This window comes from Mustelus asterias, unplaced genomic scaffold (genome assembly GCF_964213995.1).
Source record: "Mustelus asterias unplaced genomic scaffold, sMusAst1.hap1.1 HAP1_SCAFFOLD_324, whole genome shotgun sequence".
Lineage (NCBI taxonomy): Eukaryota > Metazoa > Chordata > Chondrichthyes > Carcharhiniformes > Triakidae > Mustelus > Mustelus asterias.
Window position 1 is genome coordinate 482,501 of NW_027590286.1, and position 23,450 is coordinate 505,950.

General features: G+C 46.3%; 1 protein-coding gene across 1 annotated transcript in view; it reads left to right on the plus strand.

Moving 5' to 3' along the window:
* LOC144486371 (immunoglobulin superfamily member 1-like) overlaps positions 1-23,450 on the plus strand; it is a 31,981-nt gene that overhangs the window by 4,365 nt on the left and 4,166 nt on the right. Inside the window, exons 2-5 of the mRNA XM_078204405.1 lie at positions 757-789; positions 2,999-3,283; positions 16,678-16,974; positions 22,530-22,832. Of these exons, the coding sequence (XP_078060531.1) occupies positions 757-789; positions 2,999-3,283; positions 16,678-16,974; positions 22,530-22,832 (918 nt within the window). The remainder of the gene's footprint in view (positions 1-756; positions 790-2,998; positions 3,284-16,677; positions 16,975-22,529; positions 22,833-23,450) is intronic.

Consider the following 23,450-nt stretch of genomic DNA (forward strand, 5'->3'; position numbering starts at 1 on the left):
ATCTTTCTCTACACCCGAGCTATAACTGTAACTCTACATTCTGCACTCTCTCGTTTCCTTCACTATGAACAGTATCTTTGTCTGCACAGCGTCCAAGAAACAATTCTTTTCACTGTATACTAATACATGTGACAATAATAAATCAAATCAAATCAATAGGTTCAAGGTGAGGGGCAGGAAGTGCTGGGAAATGGGATTAGATGGGAGGTCAGGTGTTCATCCTGTGTCGGTGCAGAGTCGATGGGCAGAAGGGCCTCTTCTGCACTGTGTGATTCTATGATAGTCAGTCACCAGAGCACATACGATATAATGTGACTGGTGACCGACCCAAATGGGGACACGAGAGGGACACATTTCTATTCACACAGCCAGTTGTTGTGATCTGGATTTCCCCGCCTGAAATGTCGACAGAAGCAGCTTCAACTGGAACACTCGAAACAAAATCAGATCATTACCGATCTGGAGAAAAGACTGGATATTGGGAAAGTGAGGGGAGTGGGTTTAATTACAAAGATCCTCAAACGATTGGAGATGGGATTACAATCTGAGGAAAGACCCTCTTTGGGGCAAAGCTCCGAAAGTTTGTGCGACCAAATAAACCTGTTGGACTTTAACCTGTTGTTGTGAGACTACTTATTATGCCGACCCCAGCACAATGCCGGCAACTCTTTGGGGAATATTGTAACAACCTGTGATTCTGGAATTCTGGGAAAGGTCTCGGTTTTCATTTCACTCATTCATATTCTCTCGTTTCAGCGGCTTTTGCTGTTCAGGGGAGCCTCTCTCAAAGTAAGTGTCCACATTTCTCTCTAATATCATGACATTGAATTATTAATTCCTATCGTGTTAAACCAATCAGTTTGTTTTTTTGGTATGGTGATGGGTTTGACTGTTGGAACCCATCGTGTTGTAACACTGACGCTGGTGCCGTGGGCCTAGATTGTTAATGCCATGGGAAATGCCTTATTCTTGTTGTTGGCGCTCCATCCATTAACACACTCTGGGGAAGATAACTCAGGAACAATCCGGCATTCCCACTGGTCACAGACAATGTTCTATTGAATGGGAACATTCATTCCAAATTTGCAGTTACAACTCCGAATGTTTCTGAGGATATCCAAAGCTGCCATTGGACGTCCTTGTGTCTGTTCTGCTGTCCAGCTGGAGTGTGAGAGATCTAAATCTTCTCTAATTTCACACACCCTGATGACCTTTCCTCTCACAATATAAAATAACAAAAACTTTTCACCCCGAGTCTGCAATTTACAACCGACCGAACCTCAGCTGTGATTGAGGAATGTTTGAGGTGATCTAGACTGCTCCTCGAGTGAGGAATTTCTTGCCAGCATCGCCCTTGAAAGGGTGATTTCTAATTCTGAGATTTTGCTGACTGTTTCTCCAGGGTGAGATGAAAGAACACAGAGGCTCCCAGAATGCTGCATGAAGTAATTGATTTCTCTCAAACAATTCCATTTCACCCGTTTGTCTTCCACACTCAGCCCTGTGCATGCAGACTGGTAAGAAGTCTCACAACACCAGGTTAAAGTCCAACAGGTTTATTTGGTAGCAAATACCATAAGCTTTCGGAGCGCTGCTCCTTCGTCAGATGGAGTGGTCCACATCATGCAGACTGTTGTCAGAATTCACTCTATTTGAACCTGGAATCATTCTAATGCATCACTCCAGCTGGGGTCCACTCTCAGAAACATCTGTCTTGTCCCACCTACCCCATCCTCCAGCTGTTTTAAGCTTTCAATGTCCACCTGTCTCTCTGTCACCTCCTCCCCCCACCCAATCCAACAGCAATGAACTCCCTCTCTGTTCCTGAAAACAATCGCGTTATCCATCAAACACCAGCCCCATCCTCACAGAAATATCATTTCATTGATATAGCGCCTGTAACGCAGTAACCCCTCACCGGACGTGTCAAATGAACACTGAGTGGAGATGTTAGTGCAGACAACCCAAAACAGTATGGTGGGAGGGACGTATTTTGGAGTGTCACTGAGGGAGAGACAGACTAGCGGAGAGGTTAAGGGAGGGGGTTCCAGAGCTCAGGCCCCCAGGCAGCTGAAGGAGCCCATTGTGGAGCAATGGAAAATGGGGCCGAGTTCCCGAGGCAGCAATTATCCGGGTATAGAGATATCAGAGGGTTCATAATCTAGAGGATCACACACAGATAGAGAGGAGTCGGGACCATGGAGAGTTTGGAGAATATGTATGTCATCAACGTGGACAATAACAGCAGATGCAGAGGAAGACCATCAACACATGGGTTCCCTCCGGGTCTCACACAAACCCAAACATCAAATATGTCGGTGCTTCTTCAATAATCTCTGGGTCCAGACGGGGTTTCCATTGGCTTTCCATTTAACAACACTCCATGGACAGCCTCACATCAGAGAGGATCACCACCAGATTCACAAAGGGCAATGAGAGAGGGACAATAATTGTCAGGCTTGTCAGAGACACTCACCTCTGGAATGAGCCAATATGTTGATTTCACCAAAGGGACTCCATTGTTTGAAAAGACACAGATTAAAGGAAATCTTCACCCCTTTAAATCAAATGTTAAAATCAGCTGCACTGAACAGAAATATTGACTGCAAATTAAACCATATCCTTCTTTCTCTTGTGACCCAGGGTACAATTACTGATTAAACATCTCACTTTGGAAAGGGAATCCCAGCTGGGTTATTTTATTCAGTGTTGTGATTCGATTGTCGACATGAAATAACGAGTTACACTTCATATTGACACCATTAGCTGTGGATCGTTTTCTAATGAGCTGAGTTACTGAAATCCATTGTGTAAATTCCAATATCTCACTGTTTCTTCAAGAACTCATCCCGAAAACTCCCTTTTCTTCATCCTCAGTTTCCGATGCAAACATCTCCCTTCAACACCAGTACAATGGTTCGTGAGTTAGCTCATTCCCTCTGTACATGGAACCCTGGAGATCCATTCCTAACAGAGATTTCCATTCCTTCCAACACAGGGGACTTGCCAGAGCCGCAGATATCACTGGATCAACCGACTGGAGTGTATCTAGAAACAGAGAATGTCACCCTCACCTGCACTGTGGAGACACATTGTTCCGATAAAACCTTCCACATTTACAAGGATGATCAACATTCCAATATTCATCCAGTTTCCACACGGGACAACTCTGCAAGATTCTCGTTTGCTGCTTTGAACCAAGGAGGCCTTTATCTGTGTGCTTATTGGTGTCAGAGTGATCGGCCTGCTCCATTGTCTGAGCCTGTGATGGTGACAATAGCAGGTGAGGGACTGGGAACGGAGATTGTTAACATATCTGTTCAAAGTCATTCTGACTTTCACAAATCATGTCTTATCCACTGTCAGAAAATGGAAGGTTAGATATGAGGAGGGAGGAGTGTAACTGAATAATCTTCCCGGTCATTCCTTAACTCCTGACAGAATCCATGAGGGTTTGGGGCCTGAATTCTTGGCCTGTGGTTAAGGGTTAGAGATGACCAGAGGATTGAGGCTGGGGGAGGTGTGAAGGACCCAGTCCACAGATGAGGGGTCCTGTACCTGGCGGCAGGTTTTGATCATTGCCACATGATGGTACAGTCTGACCAGGGATTGTTTCCAGAATATTCTGGTGCCAGGGTCACCGCCCCCTCGTGTCAGTGTCCAATAGCTGATGTCGGGAAAGTGTCTCCCATCGCCCTACTGAGGAGGGAGCAGCTGGGATCCAATCTCAGACACATCTGTCCTGTCCCACCTACCCCATCCTCCAGCTGTCTAAAGCTTTCACAGGCTGTCTGTTTCCCTGTCACCTCCTCCCCTGTCCAACAGCGATGAACTCCCTCTCTGTTCCTGAAAGTAACAATTGTTCACCCTACACCAGCACCATCCTCACAGAAACATTATTTCATTAATATAGCCCCTGTAACGCGGCAACCTCTCATTGGGCTGTCAAAGGGAACCATTATCCACTGAACACTCAATGGAGATGTTAGTGGAGATGACCCAAATCTATGTGGAGGGAAGGAGGTGTTTAGGAGTGTCATTGAGGGAGAGAGAGAGACAGGCGGAGAGGTTGAGGGAGGGGATTCCAGAGCTCAGGCCCCCAGGCAGCTGAAGGAGCCCATTGTGGAGCAATGGAAAGTGGGGGAGAGTTCCCGAGGCAGCAATTATCCGGGTGTAGAGATCTCAGAGGGTTCATAATTGAGAGGATCACACACAGATAGAGAGGAGTCGAGGACCATGGAGAGTTTCGAGAACATGTTTGAACATTTTTTGAAATGCAGCTTTTGTTCAGTCCAATGGGGATGGTGCCGGGGGATTATGTTCTTCTGTGAGAAGGGGAGGGGGGAGGGGAGGGTGTGGGGGGGAGCTGAATGGGACTTGTCTTGAATTAGGACAAGGGATGGGGCAGAGGGTGGTGGTGTGGGGCAAGTGATACGTGGCTAATGTCGGTCCGCTGCCGGGTGAAAGATGGGAGGGAAAGGGAGAGATCCCGGGGGCTGTTTCTGTCTGATAGGGTCTGTCCCACCATTTAAACTGATGGAAAAGACAGAATCGACACTCAGTGGATATAATCGTAACCAATTTAGTCTCTCCTCATTTGACAGACCTGCCATCCCAGGAATCAGCCGGGTAAACCTTCGCTGCACTCCATCCATAGCAAGGACATCCTTCCTCAGATTAGGAAACCAAATCTGCACACAATACTCCAGGTGTGGCCTCACCAATGCCCTGTACGACTGCAGTAAAATATCCCTATTCCTATACTCAAATCATCTCGCTATGAAGGCCAACATACCATTTGATTTCTTTACTGCCTGCTGTACCTATGCGCTCACTTCCAGCAACTGATGCACCAGGACACCAAAGTGTCGCTGAGTATTCACCTCTCTCAATTTACACCCATTCAAATAATAATCTGCCATCCTGTTATTGCTACTGAAGTGGATAACCTCACATTTATCCACATTTTGCTGCATCTGGCATGCATATCTCCACTCCCTCAACCTGTCTAAATCACACTGAACCATCTCTGCATCCTCCTCACAGCTCACCCTCCCACCTAACCTTGTATCATCTGCAAACATGGAGATAATGGGTTCTGAGCACAAATCCCTGTGGAACACCAGCACAGATCCCTGCGGAACCTCACTAATCACTGACCGCCAATCGGAAAAATGTCAATTTCTGCCAACTCCTTGCTTCATATTGGCTAACCAGCTTTCTATCCTTCTCAAGAAACTAACCACAATCCTGTGGCTTTAACTTTACAGAGTAGTCTGCTGTGTGAGACCTTGTCGAGTAGGCCATTCGGCCCCTTGTTTTCTGCTCTGCCATTCAATTAGATTATGGCTGATTCTCTACAATGTTCCTGCACAATCTACTCATCCCTTGATGTCTTTAATATCTGGGAATGTATCGATCTCTGTCTGGAATATGCTCAGTGACTGGGCCTCCAGATCTCTCTGGAGACGCGGAGAATTCCAAATGTTCTGAGTGAAGAAATTTCTCCTCTTCTCAGTTCAAAATGGCCGACTTGTCATTTCAAGACAGTGGCCGCAATTCTCCCAAAAGTGCTGAATTGGTGGGAGAACTGTTCTAAATCCCGACTGTTCTGTCAGCTCAGCTTCTCACCTGAATCTCCGCACTCTGTGCACTGCAGAGGTCCCAGTCGGGAATCTCATTAAAACCCAGGGGGCGCGGGGCCTATTCACGCTGGAGTCTGACAGTTCTGGAACTCTGCGCATGCGCTGTGGCCCTGATCTGACAGTCACCCCATTTGCTGGCCAGCTCGATGGCTGGCCAGCCCGGGACACCCGTAGTGCTGCCTGAGAATTGCAGTCAGTGTCTCTGTGATGGTGGGCCACCCAATGAGGGGAAACGTACATTCTTCATCTACCCTGTGGAGCCCTGTGAGGATACAGTCTGTTTCAATGAGATCACCTCTCATTGTGTGATACTCTGGACCAGAAAGCACAGGCCCAGTCTCCTCAATCTCTCCTCAGAGGACAATCCCAGGGCTCAGTCTGGTAAATGGTCGCTGCACTCTCTCTGTGGGAAATATCTCCTTCCTTAGATAAGGAGATCAAAACTGTAGACAGTGCTCCAGATGCTGCCTTCCCATGGCTCTGTGCAAATGCAGCAAACATCTTTACTCATCTACTAAGATCCTCTGCAATGAAGGTCAACATAACTTTGACCTTCCAAGTTGCTTGCTGACCCTTCACATTTGCTTCCATTGATATATGAACAATGACATCCAAGTCCACCTTGGACATCAAGTCTTCCTGATCTCTCTCGATTTCAGAAATACTCTAACTTTCTGATTTTTCCAAAGTGGATGTTACATGTTTTTCCACATTGCGTTCCATCCGCCATATTCATGTCCACACACTTCACCTGATTAAATCTCCTTGATGCTTCGCTGTGTCCCTCTCAGAATTGACATCCTCTGCCCCCACCACCACCGCCCCCCAACCAACCACCCCCCCGCTCCCCCCCCGCCCCACCCCCCCCCACCCCCCCCACCCCCACACCCCCCCCCCCGCCCTCCCCCCCACCCCCCTCCCCCGCTCCCCCCCCCCTCCCACTCCAATTGTGGTGTCGACCCAAAACTTGGCGATATTGCCTTTGGGAAATTAGAATCGTTGGGTGCTTTGTCTTTGACTGGCCCAGACACAATTGGCCGCAGGGACTTTTTCTGTGCTGTCGACCTCTCTGACTCTATGAATCTCTGATCCTCCCCCCACCCCCACCGTGACAACCCGTGATAGCGGTTGTGAACAGCTGAGGCCCAAGCACTGATCCTTACGATGTCCCATAGAACCATAAAACCATTTTACAGCTCAGAAACAGGCCTTTTGGCCCTTCTTGTCTGTGCCGAACCATTTTTTGCCTCGTCCCACTGACCTGCACTTGGACCATATCCCTCCACACCCCTCTCATCCATGAACCCCTCCACGTTTTTCTTAAATGTTAAAAGTGACCCCGCATTTACCACTTTATCCGGCAGCTCATTCCACACTCCCACCACTCTCTGCGCGAAGAAGCCCCCCCTAATATTCCCTTTAAACTTTTCTCCTTTCACCCTTAACCCATGCCCTCTGGTTTTTTTCTCCCCTCGCCTCAGTGGAAAAAGCCTGCTTGCATTCACTCTATCTATACCCATCAAAATCTTATACACCTCTATCAAATCTCCCCTCAATCTTCTACGCTCCAGGGAATAAAGTCCCAACCTGTTCAATCTCTCTCTGTAACTCAGCTTCTCAAGTCCCGGCAACACCCTTGTGAACCTTCTCTGCACTCTTTCAACCTTATTTACATCCTTCCTGTAACTAGGTGACCAAAACTGTACACAATACTCCAAATTCGGCCTCACCAATGCCTTATATAACCTTACCATAACACTCCAACTTTTATACTCGATACTCCGATTTATAAAGGCCAATGTACCAAAGGCACTCATTACAACCCTATCCACCTGTGACATCACTTTTAGGGAATTCTGTACCTGTATTCCCAGATCCCTCTGTTCAACTGCACTCTTCAGAGTCCTACCATTTACCCTGTACGTTCTACTTTGGTTTGTCCTTCCAAAGTGCAATATCTCACACTTGTCTGCGTTTAATTCCATTTGCCATTTTTCAGCACATTTTTCTAGTTGGTCCAAATCCCTCTGCAAGTTTTGAAAACCTTCCTCACTGTCCACTACACCTCCAATCTTTGTATCATCAGCAAATTTGTTGATCCAATTTACCACATAATCATCCAGATCACTGATATAGATGACAAACAACAATGGACACAAAGCGATCCCTGCGGCACACCACTAGTCACAGGCCTCCAGTCAGAGAAGCAATCTTCCACAACCACTCTCCGGCTTCTTCCATTGAGCCAGTGTCTAATCCCATTTACTACCTCCCCATGTATACCCAGCGACTGAACCTTGTTAACTAACCTCCCATGAGGGACCTTGTCAAAGGCCTTGCTGAAATCCAGGTAGACAAAATCCACCGCCTTCCCTTCATCCACTTTCCTGGTAACCTCCACGAAAAACTCTAATAGATTGGTCAAACATGACCTACCACGTACAAAGCCATGTTGACTCTCCCTAATAAGTCCCTGTCTGTCCAAATGTTTTTAGATTCTATCCCTTATCACACCTTTCAATAACTTGCCCACCAGCGACGTCAAACTTACTGGCCTATAATTTCCCGGATTTCTTTTGGAACCTTTTTTAAACAACGGAACAACATGAGCCACCCTCCTATCATCCGGCACCTCCCCCGTGAATACTGACATTTTAAATATGTCTGCCAGGGCCCCTGCAAGTTCAACACTAGCTTCCCTCAAGGTCCGTGGGAATACCCTGTCCGGTCCTGGGGATTTATCCACGCTGATTTGCCTCAAGACAGCAAGCACCTCCTCCCCTTTAATCTGTAAAGGTTCCATGACCTCCCTACCTGTTTGCCCTATTTCGATAGACTCCATGCCCATTTCCTCAGTAAATACGGATGCAAAGCACCGTTTAGAATCTCCCCCATCTCTTTTGGTTCCATACACAGTCTACCATTTTGGTCTTCAAGACGACCAATTTTATCCCTCACTATCCTTTTGCTCCTAACATACCTATAGAAGCTGTTTGGATTTTCCTTCACTCTGTCTGCCAAAGCAACCTCATGTCTTCTTTTCGCCTTCCTGATATCCCTCTGAAGTAGCTTCTTGCACTTTTTATACTCCTCAAGCATCTGATCTGTTCCTTGCTGCCTGTACATTTCATACAACTCTCTCTTCCTCTTAATCAGTGTTACACTCTCCCTTGAGAACCAAAGTTCCTTATTCCTATTTACTTTGCCTTTAATCCTGACAGGAACATACAAACTCTGCACTCTCAAAATTTCTCCTTTGAAGGCCTCCCACTTTCCATTTACATCCTTACCAGAGAACAACCTGTGCCAATCCACACTTCCCAGATCCCTTCTCATTTCATCAAATCTGGCCTTTTTCCACTTCAGAACTTCAACCCGAGGACCAGATCTATCCTTGTCCATGATCAGGTTGAAACTAATGGCATTATGATCACTGGATCCAAAGTGTTCCCTCACACTCACATCCATCACCTGCCCTAACTCATTTCCCAACAGGAGATCCAGTATCGCATCCTCTCTTGTTGGCACCTCTATATACTGATGTAGAAAATTCTCCTGAACACATTTTACAAACTCTACCCCATCTAAACCTTTAATAGTATGCGAGTCCCAATCTATATGTGGAAAATTAAAATCCCCTACTATCACAACTTTGTGTTTCTTGCAGTTGTCAGCTATCTCTCCGCTGATTTGCTCCTCCAATTCTCGCTGACTGTTTGGTGATACCTAATACAATCCCATTAATGTGGTCATACCTTTCTGTTTCTCAGCTCCGCCCATAGGGCCTCTGTAGACAAGCTCCCTAATCTATCCTGCCTGAGTCCCGCTGTACCATTTTCCCTGACCAACAATGCCACCCCCCACCTTTTATACCTCTGCCTCTGTGCCGCCTGAAACCTTGGAACCCTGGAACATTGAGCTGCCAGTCCTGCCCCTCCTGTAGCCAAGTTTCACTCATGGCTATAATGTCATATTTCCACGTGTCTATCCACGCCTTCAGCTCATCTGCCTTCCCCACAATACTCCTGGCATTGAAATAGACACCTCAAAAGGATACTTCCACCACACTCTACCCTTCCATTTGTTATTTTGCTTGAACTAACCTGTCTTTTTACCCCTGCTCCACTATCTGCTCTGGCACTTTGGTTCCCATCCCCCCTGCAAATCTAGTTTAAACGCTCCCCAATAACACTCGCAAATCTCCCTGCAAGTATATTGGTCCCCTTGTAGTTTAGGTGTAACCCATCTCTCTTGTACAGGTCCCACCTGCCCCAGAAGAGGTCCCAATGACCCAAGAATTGGAAACCCTGTCCCCTACACCAGTTCCTCAGCCACGTGTTCATCCGCCCAAGCATCCTACTCCTACCCTCACTGGCACGTGGTACAGGTAGCAATCCTGAGATTACTACCCTCGGGGTCCTGCTTTTTAACTTCCTTCCAAGCTCTTTGTACTCACTCTTTAGGACCTCCTCACTCTTCCTTCCCACGTCATTGATACCGATGTGTACCACGACACCTGGCTGATCACCTTCCCACTTTAGAACGCTGTGCACACGATCAGAGACATCGCTGACCTTGGCACCTGGGAGGCAACAAACCATGCGGGAGTCTCTGTCCCGACCACAGAACCTCCTGTCTGTACCTCTGACCATTGAGTCCCCTATCACTACTGCTCTCCTGTTCTTCATCCCACCCTTTTGTGCTGTAGAACCAGACTCAGTATCAGAGTTCCGGCTGTCGCAGCTTGTCCCAGGTAAAGCATCTCCCACAACAGTATCCAATTTAGTATACCTGTTGTGGAGGGGTATGGCCACAGCGGAACCCTGCTCTGCCTCCCACTTTAATCACTGCCCCAGAAGCTGAGAGTGACCCTTTTATTGCAAATTTCTACAATATATTTTTGGAACATTTCTCAACCTGTGCCAGTCTATCAATGCCAATCCCGTGTACCCTCATTCTGCACATTAACCTCCTGTGTCCTTCTGAAAATTCCAGTGTACCACATTCAGTGGTCCCCCCTTATCTATTCCTGCAGTTAAATTCCCAGAACACGCGAACAGTGTGGTCGCACATGGTTTCCCTTCAATATATCCATGTCCACTGCCCAATCCAGGGGGGTCTGCAGTGTGTGGGAGGGGTGGGGGGATCTTTAATATTTTGATTGTATCTCTGGTGGTGTTAAAGGAGTTCCTTAATTACAAGGCTGAATATATTTCAACAGATTCCAATAGTGCATTTTCTTGCGATATGTTTAGCCCCACTCTGGGGTCTGATGCCCTGTTCATTCTGTCGGGGTTTACAATCTCCTTTCTCTCTCTCTGTGAAGCCTCTGAGCTGAGCACAGGGTTCTGCTGTGGCCTCTCTCTGACACCGCTTACCTCTTTCTCAAACTTCCTCACATTGTTGCTAATCTGTATTAAACGTGTTGATCTGTTTCCTGCCGATTTCTCCCCAACTCTCCCGACTCATCCCATCTCTCCCGACTCATCCCATCTCTCCCGACTCATCCCATCTCTCCCAACTCATCCCATCTCTCCCAACTCATCCCACCCTCCTCTTAACACAATTCCCTGCCCTCACTGCCAAGCTGGGAAATACCCACTGAACCTTCTCATATCTAATGAGAACAACACCAGCTTCTCCAGTCTCTTCCCATGATCCAAGTCCCTCAATGTGGATCAGGGGGTAATGGGGTGGGACATTCACCACCCACGGGGTTCATTCGTGAATGAGAGTCTTCAGCATATTTGGGAAATTTAAATATGGGGCAACACTTGAGCTCAGTTCTGGAATATTCTGTGAAATATATTTTGGCCTGTTCTGTTAGTTCTGAGTCACTGTCCTTCCTGGCAGTGGCTGAGTTCCTCTTTTTTTCAACTGAAGCCTCTTCGAGTTGAAACCACTATCTTTCCGCTGTGACACCCCATTGCTATCGCTCCCATCTTTAACACTGAACATTTTCAGAGTGTTGACTCACTCCTCAGAGTCATTTCCAGCTTCCAGCTTGTTTGAACGTGTTTTTTTTAATATTTGGGGATGGGTGTCTTTACAAAGTGTGGAACTCAAGGCTCCTAGTAAATAAGTCAGGAGCGGTTACATCTGGGAAACTTGTATTAACTCCCCGTCCTCATTCACCCTGCTGGAGTTGAGGACATCACTGAGATGGAGATCTGTAGAGTGGACAGAGAATAATGACAGACAATGCTGCAGTCTTTGTTCTCAGAATCAACCTCCCAATTCGCAAATATCACAGTCTCAATTGTCACAGTTAATGCCTCCAGCTGCTCTATATTGGAAGACCAACACTTGCATTGAAACAGAGAAGATGGAGCAAGAGGGGGCCATTCAGCCCTTCGATCCTGCTCCGCCAATCATTATGATCATGGCTGATCATCCAACACAATAGCTTGATCCCCCCGTCACCCCATATCCTTTTATCCCTTTTGCCCCAAGAGTTATATCCAACTCCTTCTTGAAAACATACATCATTTCAGCCTCAGCTGCTTTCTGTGGTAATGAATTCCCCAGGCTGACCACTGTCTGGGTGTAGAAATTTCTCAACACCTCAGTTCTAAACCGTCTACCCTGATTCCTCAGACTGTGACCCCTGGTTTCTGGACTCCCCCACCATCGGGAACATCCTTCTTCCATTTACCCTGTCAGGTGCTGTGAGAATTTTAAAGATTTCTATGAGATCCCCCCTCATTCTTCTGAACTCCAGCGAATACAATCTTAACCAACACATTCTCTCCACATACGTCAGTCCCACCATCCAGGAGTCAGTCTGGTAAACCTCCTCTGCTCTCCCTCCATAGCAAGAACATCCTTCCTCAGATAAGGACACACAAACTGCAGACAATATCCCAGGTGTGGCCTTACCAATGCTCTGTATAATTGCAGCAAGACATCCCTGCTCCTGTAATCGAATCCCCTCACAATGAAGACAAACAGACCCCTTGCCTTTTTTACTGCCTGCTGCAGCTGCATGCTTACCTTCAGTGACTGGTGTACGAGGACACCCAGGTCATGTTGCACATTCCCCTCTCCTAATGTTTGGCCATTCAGACGTAATCTGCTTTCCTATTTTTCTACCGAAGTGAATAAACTCGCATTTATCCAAATTATACCGCATCTGCCAAACATTTGCTCAAACACTCAGCCTGTTCAATTCACTCTGAAGGATCTCTGCATCTCCTCACAGCTCACCCACCCACCCAGCTTTGTGTGTTATTTGTTTTGTTGTGACCCGTGCTGAAGACAAAGGGGAGATATCGATGATGGCCGTGGATTCATGGTACAAATGAAGACCCCAATACAGCAAATATTCCGTATTTTCCTATCCCAGAAAAGGAGGTAATTTGGTCCATCGTGTCTGTACTGGGACCTTGAAAGTCCAAGTATGATCTAAATTCCCAGTTTAATATTCACAAAGTCATGCTTTAATCCTCTTTAAAATCATGTACACATCGCTTCTGTAAATGTCAGTGGAATTATTTTCCACCAGGATCTCAATATTTATTTGCTACAGAATCAACCAGCCCGTACATTTTTAAGAGCTTACCTAAGATCATAAAATCATCAGGTCGTTAGAAATAGGAGCTGGAGTCGGCCATTCAGCCGCTCAAAATTGTTCCACCATTCAGTGAGAATGAACCTGCTTGTGGCCTTAATTACACTTCCTTGCCCTCATTGTCGCTCCCTCTGTCTCTTTTGTGTCTCTTTCTCAATCTCTCCCTCCCCCTGACTCTCCCTCCCTCTCTCCCTGTCTCTCCTTTCTCTCCCTCTGTCTGTTCTTCTCTATCTCTCTCTCCCTGCCTCTCTCCGTTTGTCCCTGTCTCGATCTCTCTCTGGTCTCTTGCTGTTTCTATATTTCTGTGTCCCTTCCAGTCTCTCCCTCTCTCTCACTCTGTTCTCCCTCTCTGTCTCCTTGTCTCTATCTGCCTCTCCGGCTCTCTTTCCCTGTCTCTCTGTCTCACCCCCATCCCGCCCCCCGACCCAAAGAACCACTGCTCATCGTAACCACTCGCTCACTTTTAATTTACCCATTGAATCTTTTTTTGTTTTTATCCTGTTTTCTGGCGCTCATCGGGATGATGCAGTGCGTCTGCTCATTAACATATTCTGAGATTTGTGTGGAATATTTAATGACTAATTTTGAATTGAAATATCTTAAATTTAATTGGAGGAGTGCAGGTATGGGTGAGTCTGGATAAGTGAGTGCAGGGAGGTGTAGTCTGTAAGTCCACCACAATTGGTGGCCATTTATCCAAGAATTTGTTCAAATTATTAGGTAGATATTCTCACAATGTCTATTCTCTCAGTGTATTTAAACACATCTTCCCTGATCCATTGCTTTCTCCGTCAAGGGTTAACTTTATATTTGTTCTCAGTGATGTGTTTCTGAGCTGAAACCACAGGTTTCCGTTACAAACACTGACTGTGACTAAGATGCACGCAGATTGATTTGGAAATCTATTGATATTTAATTTTCTTCCACAATTGGTTCAATGTGACGTCTCTGACAGTTTGTAAACTATTTTCTGTTTCCCTGCATTGACACAATATTCAGTTCTCATTATTTAGACGGCACTCTTTCCTGTTGTCTCCTGGAGTTGGTCACATCATTGAGATTGCGATCTGTGTAGAGAGCAGAGACTAATGTCCTTCAGTAAACACATCACAGCAGCTGCTGTTTGTGGTCAACATTTCATCATATCACCCTCGTTTTGTTCAGTTTAACAGCCCAAAGTCTGAATCCATTCCCATAATGGTGCTCCCAGACACAGACAGACACACTGACACAGACAGACTGAGAGACACACAGACAGGTCGGGACAGACAGAGATAGGGACACAGTGACACACACACACAGAGACACACACACAGACAGGCACACGCACACACAGACATACACATAGAGAGACCGCAAAAAAGACAGACAGACTGGAAGGGTCAGAGATAAGGACACAGCGAAACACAGACATACACAGATAGACACAAACACACGGACTGCAACAAAGACGGACAGACTAAGATACACACAGACACATACACAGAGACAGACAAATACACAGAGACTGCCACAAAGACAGGGTCAGGCACACTGTCAGAGACAGGCAGAGGCAAGGCACACACACACACAGACACACACACACACACACACACACAGAGACACAGACAGATACAGACATATGCACAGAGCGAGACAAATACAGAAAAACACCCAGGCCAGTGATCAGTGGCAGACATGCAGATAGAGACAGTTACAGAGCCGCAGAGATCAGGACACAAAGACAGACACATACAAACTGCCACAAAGACACACAGACATACAGAAACGCACACACCTCTGATCTTCGGGTAAGCGTTCTCCAAGGCGGCCTTCACAACACACGACAGCGCAGAGTTGCTGAGCAGAGACTGATAGCCAAGTTCCGCACACATGAGGACGGCCTCAACTGGGATCTTGGGTTCATGTCACACTATCTGTAACTCCCGCAACTTGCCTGGACTTGCAAAGTCTCACTGGCTGTCCTGTCTGGAGACAAAACACATCTCTTCAACCTGTGCTAATGCTCTCTCCACTCACATTGTCTGTATCTTGAAGACTTGATGAGCTGTAAAGACTCGCATTTCAATCATTATTCATTATCCTGTAAATTAAGTTTGTGTCTTTATATGCCCTGTTTGTGAAGAGAACTCCCACTCACCTGACAAAGGAGCAGCCCTCCAAAAGCTAGTGACGTTTGCTCCCAAATAAACCTGTTGGACTTTAACCTGGTGTTGTCAGACTCCTTACTGTGACTCCCCCTGGTGCCAGTACTGAGGGAGTGCTGCACTGTCGGAGGTAGGTGTACATACTCTCGGATCTGAGTTCTATAATCCAAGCTGACACTCCCCTCTCTGCCAGTACTGTGGGAGTGCTGCACTGTTGGAGACACACTGACACATTCCAGAGCCGGAAATACACAATCCAGTCGGACAAATTGCTAGTCTGCTAAATTCCTGGGCTGGTTCTCACAGTGCCTCTGGGTAAATATGCAGCTCTGATCCAACATCAGGATGTGAAATAACACATCATCAGCTCAATGACTCATTTGTTTTGATGGGATCTTTCTGTGCACATTTGTTTTGCTGGGGTCTCCGCGTGAAAAGAGTGATTATATTTCAATAGTACCTCATTGGCTGTCAAGTTTATTTTTTGTGGATGTCATAGAAATCATAGAAACCCTACAGTGCAGAAGGAGGCCATTTGGCCCATCGAGTCTGCACCGACCACAATCCCACCCAGGCCCTACCCCCACATATTTACCCGCTAATCCCTCCAACTACGCATCTCAGGGACAATTTTTTTTTAACCTGGCCAATCAACCTAACTCGCACATCTTTGGACTGTGGGAGGAAACCGGAGCACCCGGAGGAAACCCACGCAGACACGAGGAGAATGTGCAAACTCCACACAGACAGTGACCCGAGCCGAGAATCGAACCCGGGACCCTGGAGCTGTGAAGCAGCAGTGCTAACCACTGTGCTACCGTGCCGCCCACAATGTGCTGAATTCCTGAAAGTTCCCCCGATGTGTAATAGTTCCTTTGTTCCTTCAGAATCAAATCCCCAACCTTTCCCAACTGGAATCTCATCAGAACAGAATTGGGAACAGGAATAGGACATTTGGCCCCTCGGTCTGCTCCGTCATTCAGTAAGATCATGGTTGATCTTTCCCAATGACGCTGCGACGCTGTAAGCCCGCACACTTAGCATGACCAATCCACCTCACCTGCACATCTTTGGAGTGAGGGAGGAAACCGGAGCACCCAAAGGAAACCCACGCAGACACGGAGAGAACATGCAAACTCCACACAGACAGTGACCCAAGACTGGAGTTGAACCCTGGTTCCTGGCGCTGTGCGGCTGCAGCGCTAACCACTGTGCCGCCGTGTTGGCATTACAAATGACCAGTAATAATCTACTTCCTATAACTCAGCATTGAATTTACAATCAATCGTCACCACTTCTCTCTTTCCAATTGCAGTTCTGAATAAGCCACATTTCTGGGTGGATTCTGATGTTGCTGCTCAGGGTGGAGATGTCACCTTTAACTGCCGCAGCCCCCGTGACAATCCTGCCATTGCATTTTACTTATACAGGCAAGGAGAAATGGAATTAGTCAGCGTCAAGTCTCCTGCTGCAGACACACATTCCGTCACCTTCACCGTCAAGAATATTGATCGCTCTAAAATAGGAAATTATACCTGTCGGTATGAAGCGGATGTGAATGGAAGGAACCTAATCTCGGGTGATAGTGACCCTGTGAACATCACTGTGAGAGGTGAGTGAGATTCACTGTCAATATATCCATCTGATTTTAGTAAAACAGTTTGCCTGTTCCACTTCCAATCTCTGACCTTTCCTGGTTACACTAACTAGCGCACTTAACAGTTCAAACTGCCCTGACAAGGTGAACAAATAGTTCCCTGAGCAATATTGTCCACACCTGTGCAAGATTAAGCGTCATTGCGTTCTGAAGAGCTAAACAGATGGCTGGGCCTGTGATGTGGACCACAGCCACACCACTGAGCATTGAGAATGAATGTACACAGGGTTACAGCAGCTGTGATTGGTGGAACATCTGCCCGGTGGTTGACACAGGGTCACCATTTCATGGATGATTTCATGAGTTACAGCCAAAAATTAGGTTATTGATCGATCGAAATTGAGCTCCCTACTTCAAAATCTGGAATTAAACGATGGCCATTGTTGTAAAAACCCACCTGCTTCACTAATGTCTTTAGGGAAGGAAATCTGCCATCCTTACCTGGTCTGGCCTACATGCGACGAGCATCTGTCTCTTGAATATCCAATGAACTGAACTAGTGAGACACTCATTTCCAGGGGCAATGAGTGATGAGCAAGGAATGCTCAGCCCAGCCAAAGACACGGACATCCCATGCAGGTATTAAACATAGTGAGAAGTCTCACAACACCAGGTTAAAGTCCAACAGCTTTATTTGGTAGCAAATACCATCAGATTTCGGAGCGCTGCTCCTTCATCAGATGGAGTGGAAAATCTGACGAAGGAGCAGTGCTCCGAAAGCTTATGGTATTTGCTACCAAATAAACCTGTTGGACTTTAACCTGGTGTTGTGAGACTTCTTACTGTGTTCATCCCAGTCCAACGCCGGCATCTCCACATCGGTATTAAACATACCCAGTGACAAATAATTCCTTTATTAGTTACACCATGTAACTATTGACAAAACGCGAATCAGCTATCTGCGACTTTCAAAGATGTGATACAAACACGATTGAAGATCAACCTCCTCCTGTGTCCCATTTCAAATTGTACCATTTACTGTATATTCAAAACCCTGGAATTCCCTCCCTAACAGCACTGTGGGTGCACCTACACCACACGGGACTGACTGATGTCCAATAACAATCCTGGAACTCCCTCCCTAACAGCACTGTGGGTGCACCTACACCACACGGGACTGACTGATGTACAATAACTTTCCTGGAACTCCCTCCCTAACAGCACTGTGGGTGTATCTACATTACATGGGATTGCAGTGGGTTCAATGTGGCAGCTCACACACGACATTCTCAAGGGGCAATAATTGCTGGTCCTTCCCAGCGACACCCACATTCTGTGAATGAATAGAAAGATATATACTTTCTCCTTCTGCCAAAAAAACCCACTCACTTCATAATCACCTGCATCGAATTTAATCTGTTGTATTTTCTCCCCATTTCCTCACTGTGTCCTCTTCATGTGTGTTACACAGAAACATAGAAACATATAAACTAGAAGCAGGAGTAAACCTTCCTGCCCTTCGAGCCGACTCCGCCATTCCTTACGATCATGGCTGATCATCAAATCCGGATCCCCATTTCTTCCCATATCCCTTGATCCCTTTAGCCCCAAGAGCTGTGTCAAATCTCTTCTTGAAATCACACAATGTTTTGGCCTCAACCACTTTCTGTGGTCGTGAGGTCCACACATTCACCACTCTCTGGGTGAATAAATTTCTCCTCACCTCAGTTCTAAGTGGTTTACCAATTATCCTCAAACTATGACCTCGAGTTCTCGACTCCCTCACCATTGAGAACATTCCTTCTGAATCTACCCGAATCGAGTTAGAATTTTATAAGTTTCGATGAGATCACCTCTCACTGTTCTAAACTCCAGTGAATATAATCATAACCGACTTAGTCTCTCCTGATATGACAGCTCGACCATCCCAGGAATCAGCCTGGTAAACCTTTGCTGCACTCACTATACAGCACGGACATCCTTCCTCAGACAAGGACACCAAAACTGCACACAATGCTCCAGGTGTGGCATCACCAACGCTGTGTGCAGTTGTAGCATAATATCCCTATCCCGATACCCAAATCCTCTCGCTGTGAACAAAGAAGAACAAAGAACAGTGCAGCACAGGAACAGACCGTTCGGCCCCCCAAGACTACATCAATCATGATGCCGGCCTGAACTAAAACCGTATGCACTCACAACATACCTTTTGCCTTCTTTACTCCCTGCTGTAACTGCACACTCATTTTCAGCGCCTGATTCACGGAGACAGTTTCTCAATTTACACCCATTCAAATCATAATTTATCTCACTATTATTGCTCCCAAAGTGTGTAACCTCACATTTATCCACATTTTACTGCATCTGCCATGTATATGTCCAGATACTCAGTCTGTCCAAATCACGCTGAAGCATCTCTGCATCCTCCTCACAGCTCACCCTCCCATCCAACTTTGTATCATCTGCAAATTTGGAGAGAATACATTCAATTCTCTCTTCTTAATCATTAATATATAATGTGAACAGTTGGGGTCCTCGCACAGATCCCTGCAAAACCCCACTGCTCACTGTCTGCCAATCGGAAAAAAAAGATCCATTTATGACAACTCTTTGCTTACTATCTGCAAACCAGCTTTCTCTCCATCTCAAGATATTACCTGCAGTCCCATGTGCTTTAACTTTACACAGTAATCTGTTATGTGAGACCTTGTCGAAAGCCTCCTGAAAGTCTAAATAATCCACACCCTCTGATTCTCCTTGGTCAACTCGACTAGTTATATCCTCAAAGAATTCCAATATATTCGTTAAGCATGATTTCCCCTTTGTAAATCCATGCTGACTTTGTCTGATTATACCACTGCCTTCAAAATCCTGAGTTACAAAATCCTTGACAATAGATTCGAGCAACTTCCCCAGTCCCGACGTTAGCCTCACTGGTCGATAGTTCCTTGTTTTCTCTCTCCCTCCCTTTTTGAATCACAGCCTTACATTGGTTACCCTCCAATCTGTAGAAACTATTCCAGAGTCCCAACAATTTTGGAAAATAACTATCAATAAATCTACTATTTCTCGGGACACTTGTGTAGGTTCTCTGGGATGAAGATTATCAGAACCTAGAGATTTATCCACCTTCAATCCCATCAATTTCCCCAAAACCATTTCGCTATTGATGCTGATTTCCTTCAGCTCCTCACTAAAACCTGTTTCTCTCAAACCTTCTGGTACATTATCCATGTCTTCCTTTGTGAAGACTGAAGCAAAGTGCTGATGCGCGATTAATTCACTCGGGAGGCTGGATCGTACCCGGGAAATAAAGGCTTTTATTAGCAACAAGAATAGAGCATACTGCTTAACGATACAATCCCAGACTAAAGGGTCACTAGGAAGTGCAGTGACCTTTATACTCCTACAGGTCGGCAGAGCCAACCGGAGTGTACCACAGAACAATACCAACAGGTGGAACACTTCAACCCTAACCCCAACAGTAACAAGAGTAACATGTGTACAAGTACCCATAGTGATAACCATCTATGGTTCAGTACCCATAGTGGTAACCATCTATGGTTCACCACATTCACCCCTCCTTTAAAAACAAAGGCCGGTGGGGTAAAAAGACAATACGAACTGTCCATATGTTCACAAGTTCAGTTGTATCGGAGGTCCGCACCGTCTCTGCGACCTCCGCAGCACTGGCTCCAGTGCCGGTTCTGGTGACCGTGGTGTCCCTCTCTCCAATGTGGTTTCCAGTGACTCCTCCAGTTCCTCACGCACCTGTGGACCTCGAGGTGGCGACAATCTCCTGGACTCAGGCAAGCTGTACACAGGAGTAAGAGGATTAAGTGGAGGTCCCGATGCTGCCCGCGCCGTGTCAGGAGGGGAGAGAATGGGCAAAGGAATCCTAACCAGGGGTGCGGGAGTGACGGGGGTTTCCAGGTCCCCTGCAGGCACCAGCTCTCTGATAGAGACCGTGTCCTCTCGCCCATCAGGATATGCCACATAGGCATATTGAGGGTTGGCATGGAGGAGATTCTCCCGTTTCTGTTTTGTACGAGGGAGGTCGTGCCTCACAAATTTGTTCAGTTTTTTGAGGAGGTGACAAAAATGATTCTTCCTTGAATCTGAGACTCTCTCTAATTTCCCATATAAACCACGGTTTGGCCACAATTCCCTCACCCTCTTGCACCAAACAGGAATAAACAGTTCACCGATTTGTTTCTGAAATACCTGCCATTGCCTGTCCACTGTCTTTCCTTTCAGGAATGTTTCCCAGTCCATCATGGCCAATTCATACCTCCTACCATCATAGTTACCTTTATTGAGACTCAGGACCCTATTCTCAGAATCAACGACATCACTATCCATCTTGACAAAGAATTCTACCATATTAAGGTCACTCGTCCCCAAGGGTTCTCTCACACATAGATTGCCAACTAATTATTTCTCATTGCACAACATCCAGTCCAAGATGGCCTGCTCCCTTGTTGGTTCCTCGACGCATTGCTCCAGAAAACCATCCCTTATACACTCCAGAAATTCCTCCTCTATTGTACTGTGACTAATTTGATTCTCCCAATCTATATGCAGATTATAATCGCCCATAATAACAGATGTTCCTTTAACACATGCATCTCTGATTTTCTGTCTAGTGATTTTCCCAGCATTACTGAAACAGTTTGGTGGTCTGTATACCACCCTCACCAATGTTTTTTTGCCGCTTGTTGTTTCTTAACGCGACCCGTACAGATTCCACATCACTGATGCTGATATCTTTGCTCAATATCATATCAACATCATTTTTTTTCAACGATGTAACTCCCCCTCCTTTTCCTTCTGTCTGTCCTTCCTTAACACTGAATAGCCCTCAATGTTTAGTTTCCATTCCTGGTCACCTTGGAGCCACATCTTCGTAATGCCAACTATATCATAGCCCTTTACAGCTATCCGTGCAACTAATTCATCCATTTTGTTTCGAATGCTCTGAGCATTCAGATACAAAACCTGAAGGTGAGCACTTTTAACATTTCTTTTCCTTTTCCTCCTATTTTTTTCTCGGTCCTTATCTGACTCTGACCCTGGATTTCTCTGTTTATCACTCTCTTTATTCTCCACACTGTCGTTTCCTCTTGTCCTGAATTCACCCTGGTCTGAATCCTTGTGACGGTTCCCATTCCCCTGCCATCTTAGTTTAAACCCTCACCAACCACTCTAGAAAGTACCTCCCCAAGGGCATCATTCCCGACCCTGCCCAGGTGTAACCCAGTTTGGACATGTCTCACCTCCCCCAGAACCGATCCCAATGCCCTAGGAATCTGAAACCCTCCCCCTCACACCATCTTTTCAGCCACGTATTAATTCAATGTCTCCTGCTGCCTCTACACTGACTGGCCCGTGACACAGGTAGTAATATTGCAGCGTTCATATCCTCCTCACTACATTCTCCAGCCTCTTGGCATATGTTCTCATTTTCTAATTCTGCCGTTTTACCGAAATTCAGACCAGTAATAATTTGTTTCCTACAAATCAGTCAGCATTCAATTTGCAATCAATCGTCACCACTTCTCTCTTTCCAGTTGCAGTTTTGAATAAGCCACATTTCTGGGTGGATTCTGATGTTGCTGCTCAGGGTGGAGATGTCACCTTTAACTGTAGCAGCCCCCGCGACAACCCTGCCATTGCATTTTACTTATACAGGCAACGAGAAATGGAATTAGTCAGCGTCAAGTCTCCTGCTGCAGACACACATTCCGTCACCTTCACCGTCAAGAATATTAATCACCCTAAAATAGGAACTTATACCTGTCGGTATGAAGCGGATGTGAATGGAACCAGGCGATCCTCGCATCATAGTGACCCTGTAAACATCACTGTGAGAGGTGAGTGAGATTCACAGTCAATATATCCATGTGATTTTGGTAAAGAAGTTCCGCGTTTTACTTTCTATCTCTGAACTTTCCTGTTACACTAAACAGCGCACTTAACAGATCAAACTGCCCGGACAAGGTCAACATGGTGTTCCCTCTATACCTGTGTAATATTCAGCAGCATTGTATTCTGAAGAGCTAAATGGCTGGGTTTGTGATGTGTACCACAGCAATACCAATGAGCATTGAGAATCAAAGGTGCACTGGCATCTCAGCAGCTGTGATTGGTGGAATGCCTGCCTGGTAGTTGGCACATGGTCACCATCTCATGGAGGAGTTCTTGAGCTACAGCCAAAAACATTTACTGCTCTCTCTCACACACAGACACTCTCTCACACACACAGACTCTCTCCCAAACACTCCCTTTCACATACACAGACCCCTCTCTCAAACACATCACCCCTCTCTCACTCTCACACACACTTTACTCTTAGCCTCTGAGGTTCAGTCCCATATTCGCTCCCCAGCGCCCATTCCAAATCCCGCTCTTCATCGCACTCCACCTGTCCACTCTTGTCCAATCAGAGGCTGGCTTCTGCGGTCAAGCAACTCCCTGGCGTATATTAAACT